Below are 25,570 nucleotides of genomic sequence, written 5' to 3'. Positions count from 1 at the left end.
CGGCAACCTTCTTGTTCCTTGACAAACTCCACCTCCTTCGGGAGGACGGGGTTTGAGATAGTCTTCACAAATATTGCCCACTTTGGATAGATACCATATGCAAGATAGTATCCCTTGCTGTAGTGCCGGCCATTGATCACAAAGTCATCCGGGGGAGCATGACCCTCAACAAGCTTGGAGAAGATCGGCGAGCACTGCAGGACGTTGATGTCGTTGTTGAATCCCGTCATACCAAAGAAGGAGTGCCAAATCCAGAGATCATGGGTAGCCACTGCTTCTCAAATATTACATAGCAGTCTTTTTTGTGACCCTTGTACATTCCCTGCCAGGCAAACGGACAGTTCTTTCATTTCCAATGCATGCAGTCAATGCTTTCAAGCATCCCTGGAAATCCTCGAGCTTCATTGAAAGCTAGGATCTGAGCAGTATCTTCGACAGTGGGTGATCTCAAGTAGATGTCCCTGAACACTGCTATCACAACCCTGCAGAACCGGTAGAAACAATCAAGGGCGGTGGACTCCGCCATCCGAAGATAGGCATCGGCAGAATCACCAGGAGCTCCATATTCCAGCATCCGCATTGCCACCGTGCACTTTTGGAGGGCGGAAAACCCTGCCATGCCGGTGCAATCCAACTTGCATCTGAAATGGGAGCCGTACTCTCGAAGGGCATACACAATTCCCAGGAAGAGCTTCCGGCTCATCCTGAAATGACGCGAAGTAGTCGGCGTAGAGCATGCAGTAGCCCTCCATTCGCTGCCTCGGCTTGCACTTCCGGCGACCCGGTGCCGGCCCACCACGGCGGCCAATGGCCTTCTCGGCGTACAAGCCGGACAGGCAAGTTAGGATCAACATGTGCTCCTCTTCTTGGGCGGCGGCTGCCATCTCTTCTTCAAAAAGCTCGGCGAACATCTGCTCCTCCTCGTCGTCGGAGTCCATGTCCGGCGAGGCAAATGGACGAACACCTGCCGGGCGTGTCGATGAGGCGGGACGCGAGAGAGTTGCCCGATGGCGGAATATAGGCAGACGGTACGACGGCGGCGAAATATAGGCTGCTGGGTGGAGGGACGGCGGAGTTCAGGCAATCGGCCGGCGGATTGGCGAGGGGTGGTGTCGGCGGCCACAGAGCAACGAGAGGGGAGGGGGATTTGCGACGAGAAAGTGGTGAGGTTGCCGACAGAGCGGGCCCGTCCCTGCTTTTCTCTCGTCCGGAGTCCCGGAGCGCACCCCGGGGGGGCGGGGATGGCCTGAGCTCTTCGGATGGATTAAGGCCCTATTCCGGGGGAAAACGAGGAACCGGGGGCACGGCAGGACCGAATAACGCCGTCCGGATGAAAAAAACGTCTGCCGGGAGCCGGGTCGGGAAGATGGCTGGAGGTGCTCTTAGCATTTAAGACTGTGCCGCTCGTTATCTGCATACCATTGTGGACATTGGTGAGATGCGTGACAACCACCACGGTTCTATTTTGTCCATCCCCAAGCCGCATACTCCCTCCGTCCACAAATAAGTGGACATCTAGCCCTAAACTTTGTCCACAAAAGAGTGTACTTCTATGCACTTTAATTGCTTCTCTCTCATCGCACGGAAATCAAACCCAATAATATTGACCATATGTTTTCCTTGTTTCTACAAGCACTTAGCTCATTGGAGGTGAACTAATTAAAGAGGGGAGATGCATCTTCCCAATGCATTTTTTACTTCACTCCATAATGTATCTTGAAAACCGCGCATGTACACTTATTTGTGGACGGAGGGAGTACCTGCCCTTTTCTTGTGGAACCTGTGTACACTCTTATCGAAAAGATCATCATCTGCCGATGAATAGCTACTGTGGAGCATAGAGGGGGCATAGGGGAAATCTTTCGTTATGCCAAATTATTACGCCAGGCATTTGAGTATTATGAGAAAGAGGTCCGCTGGTGGCTTTTTTTCTTCGAGAAAATGCAAAGGACCTTTGTGTCTCATTTCATTGAACAGATAGAGTTGAGTTTATAGGCCTCCTAAGAGGTGAGTTACAACATAGAAAAGAAAAAGGACCAGGTTGTCGGCGCGCTCAAACCAAGTGCGGCGGTCTGAGCCCAGTGGGCTGCCTCGTCCTTGATCGTGGTCATGATATTGCTGAAGGAGGGCCGTGCCCCTTCAAAGACACAAGCATTCCGGTGTTTCCAGAACATCCACGTCATGAGCAGCGCAGTGGTGCCTAGGCCCTTGCGCGATGGCTTCGGGGTTGCAGGCTTCAGGGCGACAAGCCAGTCAATCAGAGAAGTATCAGCGTTGCTTGGGGGCCTACATGTCATCCGAAGCCAGGGCAGAACTTTGTGCCAAACCTGCTTGGAGAATGGGCATTCGATGAGCAGGTGGCGCATGGTCTCTGGCTCAGAGCATGCAGCGTGGATGATATTGTTGACCGCGTCGTTCAAGACGATCTGCCGTCCAGCAACGATCCTGTAAGGCCAACTAACAAGGTTAAAATGACCTTCCATTTTTTATAAAAAAGCTACAGAATTCCATGTTAAGGAGAGAAGAAGAGAAACATCTGTGCTCCTATTTGGTATGGCACCAGATTATAACGATGCAGTGAGGGTACAAAGTTATATAAAATACAATACTTCTTCAATCATAAAGCAATTACATTTGTATAGCAGATACAACTGTAGTCTTAAGTGTAGACAAATGTGTCATAACATCTCCACTCACAATCCAGCTAGTTTCCATGAAACAAAAGGATTAGGAGTATGTTGAATGTGTGCTTCCAGCCATAGCTTGGAGCAGTCTCGGTATAGGGGGCATCCTGATCTCGACTAGCCCTTCTAGATTCTGAACTACTTGTCCCATTGTTGGTCGCTCAAGCTCATCATCTTGGATGCACCAACATGCAACCTTGCAAGCCAGTTCAGCCTCATTCAGATTGACACCACCGTGTAATTTGTGATCTTGTAAACTCTCCACGTCTCCTCCAAGAAGCTTATCTGTGGCATGCACAGGGAAATAAACATCAATTTTGCCACCACCTGAGCATGATGCAGATAAGTTTCTCTTTCCAGATATTATTTCCAGCAACACCATTCCATAGCTATAAACATCGACTTTTGGTGTAACAGCAACCCCGGTAATCCATTCAGGAGCAAGATACCCTGCAGTTCCTCTCATTGTAGTCAGTACTCGGGTAAAGTCCCTTCCAAAAACCTTTGCCATTCCGAAGTCTGCAATTTTCGGAATGAGTGAAGCATCAAAAAGTATGTTTTCTGGCTTAATATCAGTGTATGATGCAGTCTCTACAGCTCTCATGCAAGTACGCTAGCCCTCTGGCAACTCCCAGGGCTATTTTGTACCTAGCACTCCAATTCAACATTGTAGAAGTGCTTCCGAAGAGATGGACATCAAGAGAGCGATTTGACATGTATTCATAAACAAGCAACCTCTTAGAACCCTCACAGCAGAATCCAACAAGCTTAACTAAATTGATGTGCTGGATAGCTCCAACTGAGATCACTTCTGCTCTGAATTGCTTTTCTCCTTGATAAGCACCATCAAGCCTCTTCACCTCTGGCAGCTGAGTCATCTATAAGACCCTTGAATACAGAACCAAAACTGCCACCACCCAACTTATGGTTGAATTTATTTGTTGCACGCCTTAAATCACTGTATTTTTTTTCGAGGGCGACGGGGGGGGGGACCCACCGTTTGTTATTTCTTTATTCCCGAAAAATGGCCTAGCAGCCAGTCCCAATAGTACATGTAAAGAAAGGGGAGGGGAAAGGATGCCGAGTGTGTATGGGTCCCCGGTGGCGTAGGAACCCTACAGAGGAAGAAGGAGCGTAGGGTGTCCAGCGCGGGGCGGTCCTCGGGTTTGAAGCGCCACCGCCAGACCATGAGCTCCTCGCCGATGAGCCGGAGGGTGGAGACAGTAGAGGGGGAGCCGTTGCGGAGGGCGACGTCATTCCGTGCTTTCCAAATGCACCATAGGATCACCACTACGCCGACGCGCCAAATACGGTCGCTAATCGCAGCCGGGTGCTGGAGGTCCCAGAAGGAAAAGGGGCCCGATGGAATAGGCACCCCAATCCGAGCCCAAACAGAGGTCACAAGAGAGCATTCGAAGAGCAGGTGCCTACAGGTTTCGACGGCGGCGCATGCGTCGGTGGGGGCGCAGCCCTTGTAGTAGAGATTGGCCCGCGAACTGAGCCTGTTGATGTTGTCCAGGTAGGAGAAGATCTTCGGTTTGGAGGGGAGGCGTAGCTCCCACGCGGCCCTGGCGTCGGAGTCCTGCGCACGAGTCGGCGACAACATGCGGTATGCATGCCGCGAGCTGAAGGGGGGGTCGAAGGAGAGTCGATGAAGCGGCGGTCCTGGCCCTGGGTCAGGATAGTGGTGTCGATGATGTCGCGGACGAGGGAGAGTTCACGTGCAGCGGCAGAAGAGAGACGAGGCTGGAGCTCGAGCCCCTGGGACGCCACCATCTCAACCGTCGCGTGAGGCCAGGTACAGTGGGAAAACAGCGCGGGGAAGCAGTCCGCAAGTGGCCCACCGGGACACCACTTATCAAGCTAGAACGACTTGGAGGCGCCTCCCACAACCTCAACCCTAGTGATGGAGCAGTAGAGGGGGAGGCACTCCGCCACAATCCGGTCGAGGAAGGTCGGAGAAGAGAGGCGTCTCCAAGATCACGTGCAGAGTTCCTGAAAAACCGACCTTTCCAAGGAAAAGAGTCTAAAAGGTGGAGTTTATGAATAAAATTAAGTAGCAGGCACCTGTTCTGCCGGCGGAGGTCCTTGACGCCGAAGCCACCCTCCTGCTTAGACAACAAAACCTTATCCCAAGCGATTAGACAACGAGCACCAGAACAAGAATCCTTCCCAGTCCAAAAAAAGGCCCGGCGTCTCTTATCAATACTTTCCACCACCCCCACAGGAAGCAAGTACGAGCACATGTAGTAAGTGGCGAGGTTAATCAGCACGGCGTTACACAACACAAGGCGTCCCCCCGACGACAGAAGGCTGGCCCGCCAACCAGAAAGATGACGGTCGAAAGATGAGATGAGGGGTGCAAAAGCGGATGTAGGAAGTTTCGTAGGTGAGAGAGGTAAGCCCAAGTAAGTTTGGGGGAAGGAGGAGATGGGGCAGCCAAGGGAAGCAGCCATGGCTCCAACGTCTTGGGGAGAGACGTGCATCGGAATGAAGCAAGACTTGTGGAAGTTGATAGCCAGCCCAGTAGCAAAGGCGAAGTCATCGAGGATCTGCTTGAGGCAGGAAGCCGCCTCCTTGCCTGCCTTACATAGGATGAGAGTGTCATCCGCGTACTGAAGGACCGGGCAAGGAACCGAAAGCGAGAGGGGATGCATGAGGGAACCATTATACCAGCCCTGACGGATAAGGCGCTGAAGAACATCGGCGACAATAATGAAGAGGTAGGGGGAGAGAGGGTCTCCTTGGCGGAGACCATTCCTACAGCGGACTCAGTCCCCAGGAACGATGTTAAGGAGGATTGCAGTGTGCCCGGTGGCAAGAATCCTTTCCAGCCAGGTACACCACCTATCATCAAAACCTCGGGCTCTGAGGATCTTAAGGAGGCTGGCCCAGTTGACGGAGTCGAAGGCCTTACGGAAGTTAATCTTAAAGACAATGGTGGGAGCTTTCCTCGTGTGGCAGCACCTAAGGAGGTTAGCGGCATACACGATATTTTCTGAGATGCGTCTCCCAGAGAGGAACCCTGTTTGATCAGCATCAACGAGGGAGTGGATGGCGTTTTGCAGACGAGAGGTAAGCACCTTGGTGATGCCCTTCATAATGCAGTTCTGGAGAGAGATCGGGCGGAACTGTGAGGGGTGAGTAGCCGCGTCAATCTTGGGAAGGACCAGGAAATCTCGGTTGATACGGGAGAGGTCGACAGTGCCATCGTAGAAGGAGGAGAAAACTTCCCGAACGTCAGCTGACACCGTGTCCCAGAAGGTAGAATAGAAAGAAGGCCCAAAGCCATCGGGGCCGGGGCTGGAAAGCTTGTTCATGGCAGAAAAAGCTCCCCGGATCTCTTCAGGAGAGAAAGGGGCGCTAAAACTTTTCGGGAGGGGGGGAGTGTTGGGGTAAAGAGCGGTAAGGTCGAAGCGCCAGTCGGGCTCAACAACAGTACCAAGGAGGCCGGAGAAGAAGTGCTTCAGAACAACAACTTTAAGGCCATGGTCAGAGACAGATTCGTTGTCCAGAGTTAAGGTTGCAATTGAGTTGCGCCAAAGGCGGCAAGTTGCAGAGGCATGAAAGAACTTAGTGTTTTCGCCCCCCTCAAGCGTGTAGCGGATTTTTGCTCTGATTTTCCAATAGACAGACCGCTCTTTCACAGAGAGGTGGAGGGCGTCCATAGTCAGGGAGCGCAGCCTAGCCTCGAGGTGGGAAAGGGGACGCCCCTCCTCCAGGATATCAAGCAGGTTGATGAGGATGCGGCAGTCTTTCTCACGTTGGGCACAGGGAGGAGTGCGTCTTGACCAGGACATGCATTTAGACCTGCAGAGGCGAAGGCGAGCAACCAGCCTAGCGGTAGGATCAGGCCTGAAAGTGGACGTACAAGCTGACGAGATAAGAGAGCGAAAACGCTCATTAAGGCTCCAAGAAGCCTCGTAGCGAAAGGAGCCCCTCTTGGGGATTTCGGTAGAGATAGTCGCCATAAGAGATACGTGGTCGGAGGTGTCACGGGCCAAGGAGGCAAGAGTGGAAGTAGGGAACCGCGAATTCCAGGCTTGATTAATGAAGAACCGATCTAGGCGGATAAGGGTAGGGACCGCACGCCGGTTAGACCAAGTGAAGGAACGATCGCGCAACGGAAGCTCGATGAGGCAGAGATTGTTACTGGCTTCATTAAAAAGCTCTGCCTCCGCGCCCGAGAAATTCGAGTTGTTCCTATCCGAGGGACTACGCGTGAGGTTAAGATCGCCAGCAATGACCCAGGGCACGTCATCCCCAGGGTCATGGGTAGCAAGGTGAAGAAGGAAAGCGGCTTTTTCAGAATGATCGCAGGGAGCATAAACATTAGAGAAGAGGATTGTGCTACCATTGGCCCATATCGAGAGGTCGAGGGAGAGCACATGTTGCGAGGGCTTCACATCAACGAGGCAGAAAACATTGAGGTCCCAGGCAGAGACCAGACCACCAGCAGAGCCGACAGAGTCAACAGAGCGGAAGGAACAAATGTTAGGTGGCAGGAAAGAGCTGGCCTTAGATGCCGAGATATCCACGAGCTTGGACTCCTGGAGGGCTAGCAGGGAGGGACGGGCGGGTAGGAGATCAGCGAGGACGTCACGGCATTTATCGGAGTCACCAAGACCCCGAATATTCTACGAGCCAATAATAAAACACAAGTTGCCATTCATTGATTCACGTGGGAGGCACCATGACAAGATTAAAAAAAGCAGGCTGTTGAACTAAGACAAGCCTTAAGGGAAAAGAGAAAATAAAAAGGTGACAGAGTCCGAAACGGACTAACAAAGCAGCTCAACTAGGGTTCCTTTCCGTGCAAGGAGGAGACAACGGCCCAGGGTCGCTGGCGTCCACCAAGGAATGGTGCGCCAGGGAAAGGCGAGCGCTGAACGCTCGCAGCATCAGTCGACGGGAGGGCACCGGCGACGCAGCTGTGATGGCGTCAGGTTCGACACCACAAGCAGCGGCAAGCGCTTGGAGGCGCGATGGTGTCGGAGGAGGACGCCCCGTCGAAGTCCGCCGCATCGACAGCAGCTCGGAGGCGTGGTGAGCCGCCGGAACAGACGAAACGCGAGGCTTTGACGGCCTTCGCCTTGCTGAGCATGTTGACGAACTGGGCAGGCTCCTTGGAAGCCAGGCGCGAGCTGCGGCACGCCTTGAAGGCAGAGTCGACCGCGCGCTTGTTCCGCACCCTCCTCTTGCGCACCGCGTCCTCATGTTCGTTGCCAGTGACGGCGAAAGGAACCAGAGCGGGAGCGGCGACCTCGGCCGCAAGGTGGGAAGGAGCGGCGTCCATAGGAACAGGGGAATCCTCATCAGAGGGAAGGAGCGGCGTGGCCGGAACGCCCAGCGTGTCATACCACTGAAGAAGAAGCGGGGAAGGAGAGGGGTTAGGGCCGAGGTCGTAATGGACAAGGGAGGGATCGGGTGAGGCACACACCTGATCAGCATCAAGCCCAGCATCAGGGAATTGCGAGGACAAGTGACGAGTGAGCATGCGATCCCACAGCTCCACAGGTGAAGCTGCAGGCGGCTCGGGGAGGGGCGCCATGGCATCGTCCACCGGCATGCCATCGATGCAGTCCAGGGAAGCCGCACGCGCCATATTGGCTTGGCGGTGCGCGGCGATCTGGCCCCACAGGTTGAGGATGGAGGAGGCTGGTAGCGGCGGCGAGGGTGGGGCACCGCGCACCGAGTCCTCGTCAATGTCACTCATGCATGGTGCGCGGTGCTCACCGTCCGCCGGAGGTGTAGGCTCATCCAAAGGGAAGACGTCGAGTGGCCAGGAGCAGTGGCGCGCCGTCACGGCCGCATGGCCAGGAGCGGATGATGCGGATGGAGACCAGCGCAGAGCTGCTGCCGAAGGCGTCGCAGACGAGGAGGGTCGGTGGCATGTCTTCGGACTGCTCGAGCTTGAGCACGACCCGCAACGCGGAGTAGTCCAGCTCGTTGAGGCAAAGTGGGTCGATGCAGCAAACTGCTCCAATGGGGCAGAAAGCTGCACGGATCCCATCTTCGCTCCAATGTTCAAGCGGAAAACCCGTGGCAGACACCTGCACAAAGCTTGAGCAGTTCCATGTGAACCGATTGCACCCCTCCTCCGGCTGCTCCAGACGAAAGATATGCCCCTCAAAGGAGAGAGGGAACAAGGGCATGGCGGCCTCCCGAGCCTCCGAAGAGGCAAAGACGAGCATCATGGCGTCGTAGTCACTCGTAGAGAGCCCGACGTTGGGGTTGCTGCCCCGTTCTTCAAGCACCCGACAGAGGAGGAAGCCGGGCGCCGCGATAGCAGGGTCGATGATGGTGTAGGCAAAGCGGTGGCTGGCGGAAACATTGACCGCCGCAGGCATGTAGACCTCCGCGACGCCGGCGTGGTGACTGCCAACGGAGGCGTGGACCTCAGGTGGTGCCGCACGCACCGAGTCAGGAAGGACATGGGCAAATGTGGGCAGCCCCTTGTGCCGCAAGGGCAGTGGAGCCCTAGTCGAAGAAGCGCCTTCAGCATACGTCGGCGCCGCCGAAGAGGGTGAAGCCGAGGCCGCCATGCCACGGGGATAGGGAGTGGCAGGGCGCGGTGGAGGAAGCCGAGCATTCCTTTCGTCGATCAGACAGCAGAAACGCGTCCCACCCGCAACAGCAGAGCTCAAGCCTCCGACAGCGCACCGCGGGGACGGAGGGAAGAAGGAACGCGACCGCGTCAGGCGAAACCTGGGAGATGGCAAAGAGGAGTCCTCAGAGGGAGTTGCCAGCGAGAGCAAGGAGGGGGGCGAACGGGAGTATGAGATAGGGGGCAACTCACATCCTTTCCGCTGATGGCCGACCCTGCCGCACCGCCTTGACCCCGGTAGTCTCCAACCCCGTGTTCCGGCGAGAGACACCGGAAGCAAAGGCGCCGGCCCTTGATCGGAGAGAAAACAAGTCTGGTTGCAGGAGAGGTGGGTTGCCGGGGCGGAGAGGAGAGCAGCACGTCCTTATAGGAGCGCGGAGGGGAGGAGGAGCCGTTGGGCGGCGAGGAGGGAGGGGATGCGCAAGGATCCGCTGGGCCAAGCTGCGTTGCGGGTAACCTGAGCACACGCCGGCTCTAAGGAGAGGGGGGGAACGAGGCATCCTCAGAGGGGATGGCACAGAGGCACGGTCCGGCGTGGAGAGGTGCGCCTCCGTCAGCAGGGCAAGGGCGGAGGCACCGGGGAAGGGGGTCAACTGCAGGATTCGCGGTGCCACAACTATGAGGGAGGGTGGGCATGGGCTGGAGGTAGGGGATGGGTGCGCCGCATGCGCTGTTCGGGCAAGATTGCGTGGAAAAGGAGGAGAGGCCCAGAAAGGCGGTGGGCCCATCAGCACGCCCAGAGGGCCAGCGTCAACATGCACGACCGGACAAGGGTGGTCAGCGACCTCTGCATGCAACCTATCGAGGTCCACAGGCGGGGCCACCAGCGATGCCACGTCTGCTGCAGGAGACGTAGACGAGGACTCGTCGTCCTCGACCGGAAAAACCCTAGGCGCGACGTCGAAGGGCACGAGCTCCCAGTACGGCGGCCAAGAGGGGAGACGAGCGACCGCTGCAGCAGCGTCGCCGGCGGAACGGTGTAGAACGTAGACCGAGCGGCCAAGGGAGATGGAGCGACGAGCAAGGATGAACTCCTTGACGGGGAAGGTGGCAGCATAGGCCGAGAAGATGGCGCCGCCGTGGTCGGAGACGACGAAGCGGTCCGGCCAGGCAGTGAAGTGGAAGTTCAGGGCATTTGCCACACAGAATGAATTGAAGCGGGGGGACAGGCTCGCGGGAGTGATCCAAAACCGACTGAGCTCGCACGAACCACCGACCGCGCAATGGACCATGGAGTGGAAGGTGGAAAGAATTGAGTCCAAGAAGGCTACACCTGGGGAGCGGTACAGCACGCCGGCTGTACCGGGAGCAGGGGAAGGAGCTTGCATGGAGGCATCGCAGTCTGACACGCCGGTGGAAGCAGGCAAGCTGACCGCGCAAGGAGGGTGGAGGTTGGCGCTAGGATCTCCGGTCGCCCAGGTTCCCGCCATCGAGGGAACGGCAGGGCATCCCAGGGACCCAACCGGCGTGAGCAGGGGCGGCGCAGAGGTGGAGAGAGGGAGGAGGCTAGCAGGGACGGATCCTAGTCGTGGTTGAGGTGGAGTGGCGGCCGGCGAGGTGCTGCGCGTCGGCGACGCAGCGTCGCCCACACGTTCGCAAGAGCTCATGTGGCTATCCCTCCCTGTAACCTCTTGCATCCCTATACCCCTTCAAATCACTGTATTCAAATGCAATGATTCTATTACAACCTTCAGCATGATTCAATATGCGGCCAGAGCTCTTCCTTTTGCTTCTCCAAATCGTTACTACAAGAATGAGTGCAAATAATCCTAGAGCTGAAACGCAAAAAAACAACAATCTTAATTTCTTTTGTTGTTTTTCAGTCTTTAACAGAAACACGGAGGTAAAGAGTTTCTCCAGTTGAATTGGTAGTGCCAGTACACTGCAGTGCTCTTATGTTGAGCAGTTCATTATGCCAGATACAACATCTGTTATTGTTGAAGGAATATGCTGTGCAGGAGCAAGTACTCAGACAAACTTGTGCGCACTCACTTGGACTTGCAGCAGCTTCTACCTTTGGTGCATTCCGGGGCAACTTAACACATGACACAGAGTAGAACCTGTCTGTAGTTTGTGTTGCGCTTTTGTTGGTAATGCAGTCTAACGGAGTATTTCTGGAGCACCCACCGTTTCGATCTTCTACCTCCCAGTCCTGAGGGGATGTTATGGTGAAGTCATCCATGCAAGTGCAGTGTGGAATCACATTATCAGTGCAAATTGTGAAAGGTCGACATATTGCATAGACATCACATTGAGCTTTGGGTTGGGCATAGATCGTTGTCCAGTCCCGTGCCCCCTCCAACCAAATGAACATTTTTGATTGACCTGAGACGTCAAGAACATGACAAGTAACCATATTTTCATCGACTATGTTTGATGTGATGTGCTTCTCTTGGTCATTGTCGACAAATGTTGTAGTGAAAAGATTATTGTTGGCTGACATCTCTGGAATTGAGGCAAAATACTTGCCGTTCCATACACCGGTCGACCAGTATGGTATGGACGAGTTCAATGGTGCAATCAAGAACTGGTTGACACCACTGGGGTCTAAGCTTTGACAGTAGCTGGGTCGATCAAGTTTTTCCACGAAACAATGCGGCGGTTCAGGCCGGTGAGCTTGTCCCATCCAAGCTTTGCCCCAGGGAAAAGTGTACCTGTGGGGTGATCAAAGCTCTGCCACATAACCTCTGATGAGTTTGAAGAGTTCGCTAAGATAAGATTACCACTATTCAACAGCACAATAGTTGTGTTATTTCTTCTGTTGTTTGCTTGTGTTGACCAGATTACTGATTGAGTGGACTGATTCAAGATTACAAGGTTGCCATCCTGGGAGATCGTGAGCACCATTGAGGTGGTGTTCTTGATTGGCTTATCCCTATTTGCGGTCCACGCTGAAGTAAATTTGGGGACTGTATTGAACCATATGCCAAGGTACCATTGGGACGATTTGCTGCTTGTTTTAAAGAAGCCAAGTGCGTACCTTCCATTCTTGGAGATGAGCTTGTTGTTGATGTCAAGTGCTTGGCCAGGCAAGATGGTGTCCGTTGCGGCACAACTTGCCAGGATTCCTAGGAACAAGGGGAAAATGAAATCTATAAGGAGATGCATGATGAAGTGAGGTGGAGGGAGAACTTGGAGGCCCAGAGACTGCAAATATAGGATGAGTGCTTATTATCTGGTCATAGCAGCCACTGTCATCATCAAAATAGAAAATATTGTCACGGTGTCACGGTGAAGTCAATAGTCAAATATAACGTCTAAACTAATCGAGTTGACTTTTATTCCATTGGTGATGAACAACTGCCTAGCGTCCACAGAAGGGCTGGCTTGCAGTTGGTCTTGTTCTGGACTTATTCTTTTTAGCCTCTTTTATAACTATGATCTGGACATGGATTATTTGGTGTAAACTGGAGAGGGAAGTGAGCGAAGGAGAACGTGTGGGTTCGCTTATGAGATCTTGACACCTGTACCGGCTCACATCAAGGCATTTGTCTTCACAAGTATGTAAGCACCTAGGGGGCTAGCTTGATGTTAAGTTGATTTTTTCTCAGCGGCCTTCTACAGTTTATGATATCACAATTATTGCTGCAAAATAGGCTCACATGTGTAGAAGACTTTGAGAATTGATACAGGTAATGCTAAGTTCGCTTTTGCATGACATCGCTGTAAATAAATAAATCTACTTGTCACCTCTTTTTGTCTTATCGTTTTGTCTGAATAGGGTCAACAGCCCATAAACTCTTGTAGGGTATATGATTTGTGTTGGCCTGCAGATGCTGGTTCCAAGTGATATACTGATTTTCCACCTTGCCAAATGCACTGACGGCAGAAGCTACTGCATGCAGGGGTGGTGTCCAGATGGTCACAAGTTCAAACCTTCGGAGAATTGTTGTCGAGAGACTTGAGACCGTTTGCCAAGCGCTGGCAACCCTCTGGAAGACGAAGACGGAACATAGGATGCTGTTCTCCTTATCCTTAACCAGAGTACCACTGTACCAGACAAAGGAGCTTAGTGAGGCTTTTCTTGCCTCTTATATTGTTTTTATTAGGCGGTCTGCTAATGTGGAAGCATGTAGCTCATTTGGTCTTCCCGGGCTCGGGCGTTCGTGGTTAGCCTCATATATTCAACACGATTATAACTCTGCTGCCTGAGTAATACAAGCCCCTGATCCGAAAACAGTGCAATAGCAGGTTAGTGAAAAATGCAACAACAGTTCTTTTTTTTAGACATGCAACTGCAGTTTAGTTTTACCTTTCTAGAAAAAAGTGCAACTGGGTGAAAACTGTGCAAGTACGAAAAATACAATTTGTTGGAGTATCTGTTGGGCTATCTTCTTGTTCTCTGTTGTGGCCCATCTGGCCCAGCCCAGTCGTGACCTATATAAGTTGCTTCTATCTCTGTAACCCTAAGCTGAGAGAGTTCCTCCCTGCAGCCTCCTTCTACCTCAGGTTAGGCCCTCACCTCTGTCCACATGGTATCAGAGCAAAGGGCAGTGAGGGCAACGACGGGAAGGATTGCCGATCTGGAAGCCTAGTCTGCTGTGGCAGCTAGGAGGAAGAGGAAGAGGAAGATAGTAGGCTGCTGCGGCGGCTAGGAGGAAGAAGAAGGGAGCAGGCTGCTGCGGCGGCAAGGAGGGGAAGGCAGTGACGAGTAAGAAGACGAAGAGGGCATCCTGCGGGTAAGCCCTTTGGTGTTTCTGAGAGGTTAGTTTGGTGTCAAGCATGGGGGACAACAGGGATTTGGCCAAGGCTCTGGAGAAGCTGGCAGAACTTATCACTACCAAAGGAGATGGAGGAGGAGGATCTGCTGGAGGGGGAGCAATCGTTCCTCATACCAACATCGGTCGAAACTTGAGCCGCCGGCGAATGAAATCAAGTTGGAAGGAGTGGCCAACTATCTCCGGTGGTCAAGGAGGGCGCTGTTGATTTTGAACTCGAAAGGGCTGGATGAACGTGTGAGTGGTGAAGCTGCAGAACCAGCGGACAAGGCTAGTCCGGAATGGAAACAGTAGAATGCCACAAATTCTCTGATTGTGGCATGGTTGCTTAACTCTTTGGTTCCTAACATTGCTGCTTCTGTAGAGGCACTCACAAAAGCTTCAGAGGTATGGGACCCCTTATCAAATCTATATTCTGGAAAGGGGAACATTATGTTGATTGCTGAGATTGAGGATAAAGTGCATGACTTGCAACAAGGAAACAAAACTGTGATGGCATATGTGGCTGAGTTGCAGCATCTTTGGGGAGATTTAGATCATGCTGATCCTCTGGAACTTGCCCATGGGGAGTGTGTGAGTGCTGCTGCAAGCTGGATTGAACGTCGGCGAGTCATGAAGTTCTTGAAAGGTCTCAATCAAGATTTTGAGGGGAGAAGGGCTTCTTTACTGCATCAAACCACTACCCCTTCTCTCAAAGAAGACATTGCAGCTATATCCAGAGAGGAAGTGCGTCTGAATATGACAAAGGGAAGCGATTCTGTCCCGCATCCGACCTTCTACACTACTGAGAGACAAGAGATGAGAGACTGCTATACTTGTGGACAAAAGGGACACTTGAAGCATCAATGTACCTCCTTTGCTACACCCAGTAGGGGGAGAGGAGGATACACACATGGCAGAGGAAGCTACAGAGGAAGAGGTGATGGCAGAGGTGGTGGACAGCCATATGGACAACAATATGGCAGGGGTGGTGGACAGCAGCACGCTATATCACCCAAGGCACATATGGCAGCAGCTTCAGAGCCAACTACCAGTACCTCTCAAGGACAATCAAAGGAAGAAGGACAGAATGAAGCAACCTTTGGGAACTTTGCTCACTATGTCTACAAAGATGAAGGTAATATTGATCGAGTTTCTATAGCCACTCATAATGCTAATTCAGATTGGATTCTTGATTCTAGAGCATCCAAACATGTTACTGGGAATATTAGTGAGTTTGACTATTATACTAAGTATCCTCCCACACATAGAGGCACTATCCAAACAGCAGATGGCACAGCACAATCTATAAAAGGGGAGGGGTCGGTGCAATGTACACCCAACATAAAATTGTCATCGGCTCTACATGTTCCCGCTTTCCAGAAATCGCTATCTCTAAGTGCCCCGATTGATCGACAGGACTACCGTATAATAGTTGACAGATATATGTGTTTAATTCAGGAAAGGGAGAGCAGCAGGAAGATTGGGACTGCAACCAGGCATAGGGGTCTTTGGCACATAGATCGTGACAAGATGGGGCATGATGCTAGTTCTGTGTTTGCTGCGATTGTTGGAGGAAAGGAGAGTATAGCCCTAGTTCATCATTGTCGAATGGGCCACATGGCATTTGATAAAATGTTTCGAGTTTTTCCTGATGTAATGAATGGAGTGGACAAAACCAAATTATGTTGTGATGCCTGCGAATATGCTAAGCATACGAGAACCTCTTATGTTAGTAGAGGGATCGAAGTGTATCCCCATTTGTGTTAGTGCACTCGATGTATGGACGTGTCCCGTTGTGTCGCGAAGTGGCATGAAGTACTTTGTGACTTTTATTGACTGCTATTCCAGAATGACTTGGATTTATCTTATGCGTCACAAAGATGAAGTATTCACTTGTTTTCAGAGTTTTTGTGCCTATGTGAAGAACCAATTTAATGTTCAGGTGCAAGTGATTAGAACTGATAATGGTACTGAATATATCAACAAACCTTTTGCTGATTTCTTATCTTCACAAGGTATACTGCACCAGACTTCATGTCCTGACACTCCTCCCCAGAATGGAGTTGCTGAGCGGAAGAATAGGCACATTCTTGAAGTGGCCCGATCTCTTATGTTTACCATGAATGTTCCCAAATTCTTATGGAGTGAGGCGAGTTATGATCGCTACGTATTTGATCAACAGAATGCCTTCAAAGATTCTAGGTATGCAGTCTCCTTGCCAACTCCTTCTGAATAACAATGATTTTGTTGTACCACCCAAACTCTTTGGTTGTACATGTTTTGTAAGGGATCACAGACCGTCTGTTAGCAAGCTAGATCATCGGGCTATCAAATGTATCTTTATTGGCTATTCCTCCGGCACGGAAGGGTTACAAGTGCCTGGAGTCCCACCGACGGGAGGACATTTGTAAGCATGGATGTTACGTTTCGCGAGTCGGAACCATTTTATGATGGTGAGAGTGATCTTAGTGGCTTGTTCCAGGGGCTTGACCATCTTGGTGATGCTCAAGAGGGGGAGCAACAGCAAGGTGGTGATCAAGAGCAGCAAGATGGTGATCAACAGCAACATCAACAAATTCCTATTGTAGCGGAGATTCCTGCAATTCCTGGTACACCTACACCACCTAGACCCGTACCACCACAAAGATGGCTGCAGAATCCACTTGTGTACTCTAGAAGACAAGTACAAAGGGAGCAAGTAGATGCTGTGGAGGAGCAACAAGACCAGGGGCAGGGGGAGCAACCTATTGGACCTGAAAATCAAGAAAGCACAAGTGTAGATTCTGCTGAGGAGAATCAATCTCAGACTGAGTCCAATAATAGCCTAGACTTGCCAATTGCAACAAGAAAAGGGGTAAGGAAAGTTGGGCCCCCAAAGCGACTGAGTTATGATGACTATGACGTAGGAAATTATATTTCTTACAAGGCACTGTCACCCTCTTTTCGGGCTTTTGTTGCTTCACTTCAAACTGTATCTGTTCCTAAGGATTGGAAGGCAGCCAGGTTGGACCCGAGATGGTGCAATGCTATGATGGAAGAATTGGAGGCCTTGAAGAAAAATAAAACATGGGAGTTGACAGATCTCCCTAAAGGAAAGAACACAGTAGGTTGTAAGTGGATCTATTCTGTAAAACAAAATGCAGAAGGAAAAGTGGAGAGATATAAGGCAAGACTTGTGGCAAGAGGATATAGTCAGACTTATGGCATTGACTATGATGAGACGTTTGCACCGAGTGGCAAAAATGAGCACCGTCGAATATTGATCTCTTGTGCGAAGCAAATTTCGGATGGCCCTTGCATCAACTTGATGTCAAAAATGCATTTACGCATGGTGATCTTCAAGAGGAGGTGTATATGGAGATGCCACCGGGATTTGTCGGACTCGAAACTAAAGGGAAGGTATGTAGACCGAAGAAATCTCTATATGGTCTCAAACAATCTCCACGGGCCTGGTTTGATAGGTTTAGACAAGTGGTGTGTGGCATGGGATATGGTCAATGCAATGGAGACCATACCTTATTTTACGTACATTCTCGAGCGTAAAATCACTATCCTTGCGGTGTATGTTGATGATATTATTATCACGGGAGATGATGATGTTGAAATCGCAAAACTGAAAGGATGCTTGAGTCAAGCCTTTGAGGTGAAAGATTTGGGAAAACTTAAATACTTCCTTGGAATAGAAGTTGCAAGATCGTCAAAAGGGATAGCACTATCTCAAAGAAAGTATACATTGGATCTCTTAGATGATATGGGCATGCTAGGGTGCCGAGTGGCTTCAACTCCTATTGACCAGAATAATAAAATCACAGCAGAGTCTGGAGAATCCATAGACAAGGAGAAATATCAAAGACTTGTTGGAAGACTAATATACTTATGCCACACAAGACCAGATATATCATTTGCAGTGAGTGTAGTGAGTCGCTATATGCATGATCCGAGGGATGGACACTTGGAAGCAGCTCAAAGAATCTTGAGATACTTGAAAGGCACTCCGGGAAAAGGATTGTGGTTTAAAAGTAATGGACACCTAAATGTAGATGGATATTGTGATGCAGATTGGGCTAGCTGCCTAGATGATCGAAGATCCACCTCAGGGTATTGTGTTTTTGTTGGAGGAAATTTGGTGTCATGGAGAAGTAAGAAACAATCTGTTGTCTCAAAATCAACAGCCCGAAGCAGAGTACAGAGCTATGTCACGGGGCCTGGGTGAAATGTTGTGGGTACGAAACCTTCTAAGAGAGCTGAAAATTTTAAGGCAAGGAAGCTTGAAAGTGTGGTGTGATAATATGTCTGCCATAAACATAGCAAACAACCCTGTCCAGCATGAGCGCACCAAACATGTGGAGATAGACAGATTTTTCATTAAAGAAAAGATTGATGCAGGGATTATCTCATTGGCTTATGTGAGATCAAGACAACAAGTGGCAGACTGTTTAACAAAAGGACTAGGATCAAAGGAGTGTCATCTTGCCTGTGACAAGATGGGGATGATTGACATTTATCACCCATCTTGAGGGGGAGTGTTGGAGTATCTGTTGGGCTATCTTCTTGTTCTCTGTTGTGGCCCATCTGGCCCAGCCCAGTCGTGACCTATATAAGTTGCTTCTATCTCTGTAACCCTAAGCTGAGAGAGTTCCTCCCTGCAGCCTCCTTCTACCTCGTAGTTAGGCCCTCACCTCTGTCCACACAATTTACCATGGACCCTTGGGTGCGTGGGGCTGTCATTCTGCCATTGTTGGGTGAAAGCCTCACCCTGGGTCCAAGCATTGTCTCGCTTGCCTCATTTGACGGTGATTGTAAATATGCACATTACTTCTGATGGCTCCGCTCCTAGCCTAGCCTAGCCTAGCCACCACCAGCCGCCGCCTCACCCTGCCGGCAGCCTCCTCCCTCCTCCGAGCCCAGTCCTCGTGATGTCCACCTCCGCCTCTTGCTCCTTCGCCAGCGGCCACCGCCCGGCGAGCGAGCGCCGGTGGTCCGGTTGCGACGGGGAGTCCTCTAGCGGCCGCTCCTACAGCGACATTGCGCGCACTCCACCACCACCCCCACCCCCGCCTCCGGCCACCGCCCCGCCAGCGACCGCCGCACCCTGCGCCGCCGCTACCGCCGCCGCCCGCATCCCGGCCAAGGAACGTGTCGGCCCGCGATCGGAGATCCACCAGGTCCAGCGCACCGTCAATGGTGAAGGATTCCAGCTGCCCAGCTGCAAGGATAGGAAGTGCCGCGAGCGTCGCCCACCCCCCGCCGCCGTCAAGGGCGCATCGCAGCCCCTCGCCGGAGGAGACCGCCGACATCTGCTTCCACTGCCTCGACCCCGGCCACGTCGTCCGCGACTGCACCAACAAGGTGCGCTGCCACAAGTGCTTGCTCCCTGGTCACGAATCCTGGCAGTGCGAGAACCCCGAGACTCCGACGGCCAGATGCAGCCTGTTGCGCATGCCACGCCGACGGTTGCAGCCACGCCAAGGACGGCTCCGCACCCCCCCCCCGCATGATCCTCCTTCGCGTGACGTTGCGCCCGAGCGGGCCGCTACAGCCACCATTGACGCCGCTGCCTCGTCGCGCGTGCCACCTCCGCCGGCAGCCGTGGATTCCATGCTGTCGCGCGTCACCCTCTTGCGCACGGTGGAGATGGAGAGAGCCGAGGAGGTCCTGCGTCGTGCCATGGCCTCCTCCATTATCGGCACCAGGCCGGCGGCCGTGGAGAAGTGCCACGCTTGGAGTGCTCCCTCCCCATCCAATCAATCTTGCCCAAACTTTGAGGAGTGGTGGAGGAGACCCCGATCTATAGTTCTACCAAGAGAGATTTCATCAATATCATCTAGTCCTTAGTGGATCTTGGATTTAGGGTTCCTATGGTGGGATCTTGGAAGAAGAGCTCCTATGGAGGCTAGCTTGGAGTTGTGCTAGCCCCATAGGGTGTTGGGAGCCTCCGGTGTTTGTGGAGCTCGCCCCAACCTTGTGAAGGAACCGCTGCCTCGACCGGCTACTTAGTGGAGAAAGGGAAGCTCCTTCGTGGGGCTTTCTCGAGGAACAAGGTGAGGCCTGTGTGGCCGTTGAGCCTTCGTGGTTCACACCTCCTCAACGCAGACGTACTCCCTTTTGTGGGAGTAACTGCGGGAAACAAACCTCGCCTCGTCTCCGCTACCCCGGTTGTCCCGCTCCCTCTCTCTTACTATCTTGTCGGTTTCTTTACTCGTTGCATCGCATAGGCTGATACTAGGATCAGCCTTATCATCAAAGTTGCCACCATTACTTCCGCATAGCGCCTAAAATTGAAAAAGCTATAAAATTTGTGTAGCGACCACCCCCCCCCCCCCCCTTTTGTTCGCTAACGATCCATTCAACTACGTGAACCTCCCCGCGGACGGCACGCGCGGCGGCATCCTCTTGGCCTGAAAGAGCCGGGACATGAGCATCTCGGACCCCTTGCTCTCCACCAATGCGCTGACCGCCAAGCTCAACACGCCCGGCGCTGCGACACCATGGTGGATCACCGTCGTGTATGGGTCGCAGGAGGAGTAGGAGAAGGTGGCGTTCGTCCAAGAGCTGCGTGACGTGCGCGAAGACTGCGACGGACCCTGGATGATCTGCGGCGATTTCAATCTAATATACAAGGATGAGGACAAGAACAATGGGCTCCTTAACAGGCAGATGATGGGCAGGTTCCGCCGCACCATTAATGAACTCGCGCTAAAGGAAGTGTACCTCAACGGGCGCCGCTACACCTAGTCCAACGAGTAGAATCCCCCCACCCTTGTCCATCTCGACCGCGTGCTTTGCACTGCCGACTGGGAGGATATATACGGCGAGTGTCACTTGCGCTGCCTAGCTTCCGTGGTCTCGGATCACAGCCCGATGCTGCTCGACTATACGCCCGAGCCAATCTCACATAGGTGCTTCCACTTCGAGGAGTACTGGATGCGACAGGACGGTTTGGCACTCCGTCCATGACGAGGACCCCTTCCAACGGCTCCGTTTGCGCCTGCAAGCAACGGCACGTGCCCTAACAAGCTGGAGCGCGAGGATCATCGGGAATGTGCGCCACAAGATGGCGTTGTCATGCTAGCTCCTGCTCCGATTCGACAAGGCGCAAGAGGATCGAGACCTAACTGATGACGAGTGTTGGTTGCGTAAGCAGATCAAGGTGTCCTACCTGGGGCTTGCCTCTCTAGAGCGCACGATCGCCCGATAGCGTGCTCACATCATAGCGCTCAGAGACGGCGACGCCAACACCTCATTCTGCCATCGGCAATGCACCTACCGCCTTCAGAAAAAACCGCGTGCATAGCCTGGTGGTCGACAACCGCGTGCTTGCTGATCACCATGACATGGCTGAAGCGGCTTTCCAGCACTTCGACAACCTCCTCGGCACGGATGTGCCCCATGACCACACACTAGACCTCACTAACCTCGTCGAGCCCGTCTCTGACCTTGTCGACCTAGATACACCTTTCAGCGTCGAGGAGATTTGGAGCACGATAAAGCGCCTCCCTGCTCGCAAGGCACCTAGGCCTGACGGCTGCAGAGTTCATCCGCGCTTGCTGGAGCATCGTCAAGGATGGACTCGTTGCAGTTTTCCAGCAGCTATACGGGCTACGAGGAAGAGGGTTTGCGAAGCTCAACCAAGCCCTCCTAACCTTGCTCCCTAAGCGTGCTGATGCGGCCGGCCTAAACGACTACCGCCCTATTAGCCTCATCCACCTGGTGGCCAAGATCTTTGCCAAGCTGTTGTCGTTGCGCCTTGGCGTAAAGCTCAACAACCTCGTCAGTCTTGTGCAAAACGCCTTCATCACCGGTCGGAGCCTACATGACAATTTTGTCCTTGTCAAGCAATCTGCCAGCCTGTTGCACCAGCTGGGAGCCCCGCGGATCGTGCTCAAGCTCGACGTGGCGTGCACCTTCGACTCACTATACTGGCCCTTCCTCTTCGAGGTGTTACGGCACTATGGCTTCTTCAAGCGGTTCCTAGGCTGGCTTGCCATCCTCTTGTCCTCCGCGAGTACGAGAGTGATGTTGAGCGGCGGCCCTGGACCACCAATCTGGCTTCATCGAGGTTTGCAGCAAGGCGACCCGCTATCCCCGCAATTGTTCGTGCTTGCGGTGGATGTGCTTGGCAGAATGATCAAGTGCGTCGTGGATGCCGGTATCATGATCCCCTCCGCGTACTATACGTGGACGACGTGATCTTGTTCTGCCACCCTTCGATCGAGGACGCCATGGCCGTCAAGGGGATCCTCGAGCTGTTCGGGCGGTGCTTTGGGCTTGCTGTCAACTACGCCAAAAGCTCGGACACCTTGATCCGTTGCGACAACGATGGCGCTGCGGCTGCGGCCATCCAACATTTGTGCTGCCAGGTGACGGTTTTCCCGTCTCCTATCTGGGCATCCCTCTCACGATCAGGAGACCCACCGCGGCTCAACTGCAACCTCTAGTCGATAAGATGGCGGGGAGACTTCCAAGCTGGAAATCAAGGCTAATGGAGAAACCTTGCCGGCTTGCCCTGGTCAAGTCTGTCCTTGGGGCGATTCCGCTGCACCAGCTGCTCGTTCTCGCGCCGCCAAAGACGAATCTAAAGAAGATGGAGAAGATTGAAAGGGGGTTCCTCTGGGAGGGACGCGCCGCCGCCAACGGTGGCAATTCCCACGTGAACTGGAAGCGTGTTTGTCGACCAACCTCCCTTGGTGGCATTGGAATCCAGGACCTCGAGCGCACGAGCCTCGCGCTACGCTTGCGGTGGCAATGGTTCTGCAGAACCGACAACAACAGGGCATGGAGTGACCTCGACCTTCAATTCAGCACCGAGGAGAAAGCCCTATTCTTCGCCTCCACTTTGATGGCGCTTTGGGAAGACTGCTGGATCAACTGCCAGTCCGTCCGCGAGCTTGCGCCGCAGCTCTACTCCTGCATCCCCAAGCGGCGGCGCAAGATCAAAACGGTGGCTGAGGGCCTCGCTGACCACCTCTCTCTTGATGGAAGATGGCAGTGACGCCCTCGGACCACGCATCTCTCTTGATGGCGTTGTTGAGGCGGCGGTCTCGCTCCTCCGTTCGGGCCTCTAGATCCCACGCGATCGGGTAAGTGCGGCACTTCTGCGTCGTCATGGGGTGTTGCGTCAAAAACTGCATAACTCAGTCCATCTCGGAGCAGTCTGCCTACACTGCATGGGTGAGTCGTGAATATATGGGAATCGGTAACCTTACGACCGTTTAATTGCACACATTATTTTGGCAGTAGCATTCTGATATGCTGATGCCTGCGCACCACCATGCTAGTTGGCAAGACAAGGTCAATATGAGATTAATGTTAAGATGATCAAAAATTCGAGAAATATATTATGCGCCTATGTTCATATGGATCCAAAACAAAAATAGAATTGTACTGGCAACATACAAACCATTACAACTTTATTTGAAATACAACTGCATCTCCAATCCTGGGCACTACATTTGCATAGTAAATATATCTATAATTTTAAATGTAGACATATGTAATAGATCATCTCGACACTCAGTCCAGCTAGTTTCTCTCATGCAAAAGGATTAGGGTCACGGTGAGTGCGTGCTCCCAGCCATAGCTTCAAGCAGTCTTGGTATTGTGGGCATCCCGATCTCAACTCGCCCTTCGAGAATCTGAACTACCTGTCCCATTGTCGGTCGATCAAGCTCATCATCTTGGATGCACCAACATGCAACCTTGCAAGCCAGTTCAGCCTCATCCAGATTGACATTACCATGTAGCATATGATCTACCAAACTTCCAGCATCTCCCTCAAGAAGCTTGCGTGCGGCATGCACGGGGAAAAAAACATCAAGGTTGCCACCACTAGAACTGGAAGTGCACGAGTTCCTCTTTCCAGATATTATTTCCAGCAACACCATCCCGTAGCTATAAACATCTACTTTTGGTGTAATAGCAACACCGGCAATCCATTCAGGTGCAAGGTACCCTACAGTTCCCCTCACTGTAGTTAGTACTCGGCTAAACCCCCTTCCCAAAAGCTTTGCCATGCCGAAGTCTGCAATTTTTGGAATAAATGAATCATCAAGAAGTATGTTTTCTGGCTTAATATCACAGTGTATTATGCAGTCTCTACAACTCTCATGCAAGTAGGCTAGCCCTCTGGCAACTCCTTGTGCTATCTGATACCTTGCAGTCCAATTCAACGGTGTATGATTGATTCGAAATAGATGGACATCAAGAGAGCTATTTGACATGTATTCATAAACAAGCAACCTCTTAGAACCCTCACAACAGAAACCAACAAGCTTAACTAAATTGATGTGTTGGATAGTTCCAATCGAGCTCACTTCTGCTCTGAATTGCTTCTCTCCTTGATAAGCACCGTCAAGCCTCTTCACTGCTACAGCAATTGAGTCATCTATAAACCCTTTGAATACAGCACCAAAACTGCCTTCCCCCAACTTTCCTGTGAATTTATTTGTTGCACGCTGTAAATCACTATATCCAAATGCAATAATTCCATTACAACCTTGAACACCATCCGGTATATGTCCAGAACCCTTCCTTTTATTTCTCCAAATAATTATTAGGGGAATGAGGGCAAATAAGCCTAGAACAGAAACAGCTGTACCAACTGCAACTCCAATAACAATCTCCTTTCTATTGTTTTTTAATCTGTTGAGATCTTTAGCGGAAACACGAAGGTAAAGAGTTTCCCCAGTTGAATTGGTAGTGCCACTACACTGTAGGGCTTTTATGTTGAGCAGTTCATTATGCCAGGTGTAACATCTGCCATCGTTGAAGGAATATGCTGTGCAGGAGCAATTACTCAGGCAAACTTGTTCACACTCGCTCGCGCTTGCAGCAACTTCTACTTCTTGGGCATTCTGGGGCAACTTAACACATGGTACAGGGTAGAACTTGTCTGTGGTTTGTGTTGTGCTTTTGTTGCTAATGCAGTCCAAAGGAGTATTTCTTGAGCACCCAGAGGTTCGATCTTCTAGATCCCAATCCTCAGGGGATGCTATGATGAAGCCCTCCATGCAAGTGCAATGTGGAAACACATTAACATTGCAGATTGTGAAAGGTCCACATATTGCATAGACATCACATTGATCTTTCGGTTGGGAATAGATCACTGTCCAATCCTGTGAACTCTCTGACCAGATGAACAGTTTTGATTGACCCGAGATGTCTAGTACATTACGAGTAACCATAGTTTCATCGACTAAACTAATTTTCATGTACATCTCTTGGTCATTGTGGACAAATGTCGAACAGAAAAGATTGTTGTTGCCTGCCATCTCTGGAACTGAGGCAAAGGATTTGCCGTTCCATAGACCAGTCGACCAGCGGTGCCACCTCTTGTACATGCATATGCACGGCCACCTCTCATTCGCACCAACAATCACATGACCGCTGCCGAAGACGCCATCCGCGCCATGATCGGGGACCACGCCGTCGGCTCATGCAAGAAACGGCGCATTGGGAACACCGACGACTACGAGGCACGAGCTGACGCGCGTGCTCAGGAAGGGCGGCTTCGGCGTCATCGTCAAGGCGCGCCACCGAGGCACGGGCATTGACGTTGCGCTCGCCGACGCGCGCCGGCT

The 25,570-nt window shown here is 52.1% G+C and overlaps 1 protein-coding gene and 1 pseudogene across 1 annotated transcript; both read right to left on the bottom strand.

Annotated features, from left to right (window-relative positions):
- Positions 1 to 2,727: 2,727 nt before the first annotated feature.
- LOC124665951 lies at positions 2,728 to 11,879 on the bottom strand (annotated as a pseudogene).
- An 11,663-nt stretch (positions 11,880 to 23,542) lies between these two features.
- On the bottom strand, positions 23,543 to 25,330 carry LOC124665941 (G-type lectin S-receptor-like serine/threonine-protein kinase At2g19130). The gene is made up of 2 exons (XM_047203298.1): positions 24,797 to 25,330; positions 23,543 to 24,445 (listed from the first exon to the last, which is right to left on the bottom strand). The coding sequence occupies exons 1-2, from the start codon at positions 25,328 to 25,330 to the stop codon at positions 23,543 to 23,545; spliced, it is 1,437 nt and encodes a 478-aa protein (XP_047059254.1).
- Positions 25,331 to 25,570: the final 240 nt, after the last annotated feature.

Source organism: Lolium rigidum, chromosome 1 (assembly GCF_022539505.1).
Source record: "Lolium rigidum isolate FL_2022 chromosome 1, APGP_CSIRO_Lrig_0.1, whole genome shotgun sequence".
NCBI lineage: Eukaryota > Viridiplantae > Streptophyta > Magnoliopsida > Poales > Poaceae > Lolium > Lolium rigidum.
The sequence above is the reverse complement of the archived record's forward strand: the minus strand, read 5'-3'. Positions and strand labels throughout refer to the sequence as shown.